General features: G+C 45.9%; 1 protein-coding gene across 2 annotated transcripts; it reads left to right on the forward strand.

Moving 5' to 3' along the window:
* The first annotated feature begins 1812 nt into the window (after positions 1–1812).
* On the forward strand, positions 1813–5331 carry LOC119278412. 2 transcript variants are annotated; one of them, XM_037559765.1, is made up of 4 exons: positions 1813–2649; positions 2750–2884; positions 3090–3448; positions 5043–5331. In XM_037559765.1, the coding sequence occupies exons 1-4, from the start codon at positions 1858–1860 to the stop codon at positions 5095–5097; spliced, it is 1341 nt and encodes a 446-aa protein (XP_037415662.1). In that variant the 5' UTR covers positions 1813–1857; the 3' UTR covers positions 5098–5331. The 2 variants fall into 2 exon arrangements, with proteins under 2 accessions (XP_037415662.1, XP_037415661.1); XM_037559764.1 differs by lacking the exon at positions 5043–5331 and having other exon boundaries at positions 3090–3853.
* The last annotated feature ends 611 nt before the right edge of the window (positions 5332–5942 follow it).

The raw sequence follows: 5942 nt of genomic DNA on the forward strand, positions 1-5942 counted from the left end.
CATGAATAATACTTGAATCATATAAACATTTTTATCATTCATAAATATTTTCAATTGAACAAATGTGTTTTAAAATAACACATGAATTCTTTTTTAAATGACATGAGATTTTTGCATTCTTTTGAAATTATGTTTGTTATACAGTCGTAAAGAGTACTTGTACTATTGATACATGAGAACTCATTGGTTAGAGTGTGGCATCCATGCCTGGTCTATAAGCTTTGGTCGGATGTTCGAGTCACAGAGTCGGTAATAATTTTATTGATTACTAAATTCCTTTTATTTATACCTAGCAAAATAAATTCTTTTTATTTATGTTGTTCCGCCAATGTTTATAAAGATTATGAATCATCATGTAGTAACAAATGTGAAGTGGTCTAGTGGCTAGCCATGCATGCACTCGACTGGTTGGTCACCCGTTCGAACCACCATAACACCAGTTTTAGCATTTATATAGTTATAGTTTGTATTTTATAATTTGTCAGTTTCTCAGTAAGGGCCTTATTGTACGAAAAATAGTTCCGGAGGGGTTTATGCAAAAAACCAATCCACGTACCCTTGTCCCCCGCCATCCAGTCACCGACAGCGGGTCCCATGCCAAGTTGGCGCGCCTCCTCACCGTCGCGGGCAGTGGCGGAGCTTGGATGAAAAACCTGGGCGGGCCAACTCAAAAGAAAGCACAACTATATATCTAGTCTGCAATTATCCATGAGTTTATCATTGTTGCTTTTCTGTAAGGTCTTTTGCCTGCGCGCGTGATCATCGTCTTTGCTTCTACTCGTACCCTAGCAAGTGACCCAGCAGATGACTCTGGCACTTTGATTCTTTTTTATCGAACAAGAAGGTGGCTCGCTGCTGCAATTTATAGAATGTAAAGTATAGTTGAGCGAAAAAATCAGGCTATGATCGGAGTTGGCGAAATCAGAATTTGGGGGAAGAAATAAGACTTATGTTGTATAGACTCGCAAGTCGCAATTGCAAGGGAATTTAAGATGCAGTGCTCGATTGCTGGTTGCCTTGGCCGCCGGCTGGACGCAGCTCGCTGTGAGGCTGCTCCTGCATGGTTATTGGAACTATGGCAGCTGCTCTCTATTGTGTGCCCGTACTAAACCAAGACGAGCAGAAGTAGACGCATCTCGTTGCAAGTGGAGGACGCTGGCCACCGGCCACCGGCCACCGGCCACACTGCTGGATTTTGCATCGACAAGTAGTAGCCTGAATAGACGTTGCATAGTTACTGGGCTGAGCTGCAAAAGTATAGGTATTAATGTTTTTGTTAAAATCTTGGGCGGGCCATGGCCCAGGTCTTCCCCAACTGAGCTCCGCCCCTGGTCGCGGGCGTATACAAACGTCATTTGAACCGTATATGCACATCCATGTCAAGTTATGAAACCAGTTCGATGTATTATACAAGTTCAGGCACTAAACTGCACATCTATGGCAAGTTTGAGCACCATTGGTGTATTTACCTCTTTTTTGATAGTAAGAACCACTAGTACTACACAATTTAATTTTTTTAGGGCAACTTCACAATTTAATTTTTTTAGATTTAACTACACAATTTAAATTATTTTTTAGCAATAAGTACACAATATATTTTTTGGGCGTAATACACAGTTTAATTTGTTTTTAGGCAACTACACAATTTAATTTTTTTAGGCAACTACACAATTTAAATGGACGTTGAAATTGAAGAGAAGCTGTTTCTAGGGCCCATGAGAGACCTGATTCGGACTGACATTTGGCCCAATATTTCTCGCTCGCTAGCGACTTGCCGAAACCCTCGCCTCCATTCCTCAATCATTCCGCACGACCAAACCCTCCTCCGCCCTCCGCCTCCGCCCACCACCGGCGGCCATGGACGACCCGCACTTCCTCGTCGGCACCCCCAGGAGCGAGTTGCTCGCCAAGATGGAGCGCGAAGGCCGGGACCCTGCGACGCTCGACGTCGGCATAAACCTGGTGCTCTATTTCGTCTACGACTACCTCCCCGACCCGCCCGTCTCCCCCGCCCCCACCACCACCCTCTCGCTCGCCGGCGCGTCCTGGGTCTCCGACGGCGTCGACCGCATCAGCCGCCTCCCCGATGTGCTCCTCCGCGACATCATCTCCCGCCTCCCCGCCAAGGACGCCGCGCGCACCGCCGCCCTCCCTCTCCTCGCGCTGGCGTCCACTCTGGCGCTCGGCGCCCCTCGCTCTTGTGGACAGCCATCTTCTTCCGGACGGCGGCGCGGCCGGGCAGTTCACCATCGGCGCTCCCTCTCCCCGCGCCGTCACCGACGCGGTGTCCCGCGTCCTCGCGGCGCACCCGGGGCCCTTCCGCTGCGTGCACCTCACCCGCACCATCATGGAGGAGCACCGGGGCGAGATGGCGCGCTGGCTCGACATCCTCGTCGCCAAGGGGGTTCAAGAACTCGTCTTTGTCAACCGCCCTTGACCGCTAGACTTGCGCCTCCCCGCCACGATCTTCAGCTGCTCCTCCCTCACCCGTCTCTATCTCGGCGTCTGGAGGATCCCGGACACCGCCGCCGTACCGCGCGGCGCCAGATTCCCCAACCTCCTGGAGCTCGGCCTGCACCTAACCTGCGTGTGTTGGGATACATTCGGCCAGGAGAGCAAGAGTTGGGGATTAGCAACACCATCATCGTGGTACATCCTAATTTAATTTGCTTCTCTGCCGTGTCAATTAATAATAGTGCCAATGTATGATCCCAATTAGTTTATCTGACCTTAGGTGCATTATTTACAGGCTGGGGCCAAGGAGAGCATTGTGCCCACTGTCCAGATTTTGGCCATAGAGGTGCAATTAGGTTGCCGCAATTCTGTCAAGAAAGTGCCTGGTTTTCTCAGATGCTTTCCTAACCTGAAGACCCTCCATGTCCAGGTAAAATTGGTTAACTGCACTACACTTGCTGCATTGTCAGAGCTGATTATTTATCCTCATAGATAAATAATATGTAAGATCCATGAACATATTAGTCAGATTAATTATACGATTGATGGCCTGCTGCAGCATGATATGTCCTCATAGATAAGATCCCTGAACTATGTATGCGCTAATATGTCCTGCTGATTGTTTTCATTTGCAGTCCCCACGCATACCTAAAGAGTCCACTGGCAAGGTCAATCTCAAGTTCTGGCAGGAGGGTGGCCCCATCAAATGTGTCCTGCAGAGCTTGAAGAAGTTGTTCTTCTACGAGTTCCGTGGGTCAAGAAGCGAAGTTGCTTTCCTCAAGTTCATTGCGGAGAGAGGTCGGGTGCTGGAGCAGATGGTGGTCGTCGTGGCCAAGGAATGTTTCTCTCCGGGAGGTGATGGTGTGAATGCCAAGCTGAAGCCTCTGACCAACGCAAAATGGAACAGCAAAGGTTGCAAACTTGAGCTCTTCAAGAGCCCACTCACTGATGTGGCAGGTCCAATTTGCAGCCACCGACATGCTTCTGATTTGAGGTTTGCTGACCCCTTTGACCTCAAGTACTACTACAAATCCGAAACGATCTATGTAAGTTAATTAGTAGCAGCATGCCGTGCCTCTTTTGTTGTTGGGCCTGACAATCAGGTGCTAAAAAACCTGCATTTCTCCTGGCAAGCTTTCTGCATGATGAGGTTGTTTGTGCCAAGTCAAGACTTATGTGGCTAGATGCTGGTGGAAGAAGTAACTGATCAAGTTAGATAAAAAATATTAGTAGAGTACCTTGCAAGCCAATCAGCAGGGCTTTCTAGTACTCTAGTGCCTAGCAGGGCTATCTAGCATGGTTTTTCTGGTTTGTCCAACTGCAATGTCATTAGTATGTCGTGCATTTGTTGTTACCATGAATCAATCTGTTATGCATTAGACTTTTACATGTTTTCTTTTGTTAAGTATTGCTCCCTCGGTTCCATAATAAGTGTCGTGGTTTTAGTCATTTGAACTAAAACCACGGCACTTATTATGGAACGAAGGGAGTATTACTGATTACTGCAGTTGCACAGAGATATGTGGAATCTTTGCAAAACAAGAATCATATATTCACCTGTTGAGCACCAAAACAACTCTGGTTTGCCTACCTCTCTATTTACAGAGGGGTGAGAGGGGCTTCGTCGTTTTAGGTCACGTGACCAGGTCACTGGTTGTTTCGAAATATAGATAATTGTCATTTTGCTCTTATGTCCTGAGCACACTATGTGGAACACATGGATTACAGAATACTACTGTTAAAGTAGCACAGACCAAACTGGAAAAATGAAGGCAGCAAGTGCACTGCAATTGAAGCGGCACACAATCAATCAAATGTACTCCTTAACAGCTTATCGATCCGATTCAGCTTCTATTTAGATATCCATGAGTTGAATTTTGTTTGTTCTGGTTCAATATTTTCGCAGGCCAGCCGAATCTGTCCAGCTTGTATCCAGATCATGACCTTGTGCTTACTATTGTTGCCATTTCTTGCTTCCATCCTTGTCGTGGAGATCTTATTTCAGTTCCATTCCAATATACTTCTCACACAGACTTCACAAATAATTACTCCCTCCATCCCAGATAACTTAGTTATAATGTTTGGTTTGAACTTCATACTCTTCTTCAGAAATTAATCATATAAGCTTTCACTGATTTCCAGCAAATATTTCAATGATATCTCATTGTTTTGAGTAAGAGAAACACGTTCACACAAATTCCAATGCACGAATACACACATAATATCTAGGGAATTGTAGCATGTTTATACAAATTTCAGTCATTTTAAAGTCCCACAAGTAAGTTAAACCATTTTTCGGTTGGTTCCAGAAACATCTAATCTTTCTTCCAACAAACTTCAGAAATATTTCGACAGAATTCATACTGATTTGCACAACTGTTTTCAAAAATATACATTCAGATCAATTCTTACGAGTACACGCAAATCTAGGATTTCAAACATGTTTATACAAATTTCAGTCATTTTTTACAAGTCTTAGAAATAAGTTGAACCATGTTTGGATGGGTTCCAGAAACATCTAATCTTGTTTTCAGTGAGCTTGATAAACATTTTCAACAAAATTCATACTGATTGCACAACTGCTTTAGGCAATTCATACAAGTGTCGCGGCGGCGTGGGGGCGCGCGTTGGGGCTGTTGGTGACGGCCGCGGCGGTGGCCGGCTCAGAAGATGGCGCTGCGAATCCACCGGCTAAATATTCCAGTCCCCTGGGCTGGATCTTACAAAGTTTCACTTGATTTGTTTCCCCTAGGTTGGATTGATCTAAGGGCTGTGTTCAGGGCCTGCTGCTCCGGCTGTATTCGCTGAGTGTTGTGATTGATCAAGGGCTTCGGACAACACAGCCAACAAACAACAAACAACAATAGATCAAGCCAATTAACAACAACAACAACAACAACAACAACAACAACAACACTATCATGGCTTCAAACTCTTTTCTCACACTAGAGTCTGTAGATCGCTGGTGTCGACTAGGATTGATGCCGACACCGCAGCCAAGTGATTGAAATGACTGCTACACAGTCAGCTACTTTAATGGAAGCATGTGCAAACATGATTGTAGAGGAATAGGATGCAACTCTCAATGTATTGATAGGTGCATATGCACAAGTATATATAGTACATAGGGCAAGTCATATCCTCAACTATACACAAGGAGGAGACTTGGAGTACAAGAATACATGTGCTAAATACATATCTCAACACCCCCCACAGTCGAAGCGACACCGTTGCTGACGCAGAGACTGGACCGGAATTCCTCGAAAGACGTCGTAGGCAAGCCTTTGGTCATGATGTCGGCAAATTGTTGGGAGGTAGGAACATGCAGAACACGAACATGGCCAAGAGCCACCTGATCCCGATCAAATGGATATCAAGCTCAATGTGCTTGGTGCGACGATGATGAACCGGGTTGGCGGAGAGGTAGACGGCGGAGAAGTTGTCGCAGTAGACAACCGTGGCCTTCTCAATAGGACACGAGAGCTCGT

Source organism: Triticum dicoccoides, chromosome 3B (genome assembly GCF_002162155.2).
Source record: "Triticum dicoccoides isolate Atlit2015 ecotype Zavitan chromosome 3B, WEW_v2.0, whole genome shotgun sequence".
Taxonomy (NCBI): Eukaryota; Viridiplantae; Streptophyta; class Magnoliopsida; order Poales; family Poaceae; genus Triticum; species Triticum dicoccoides.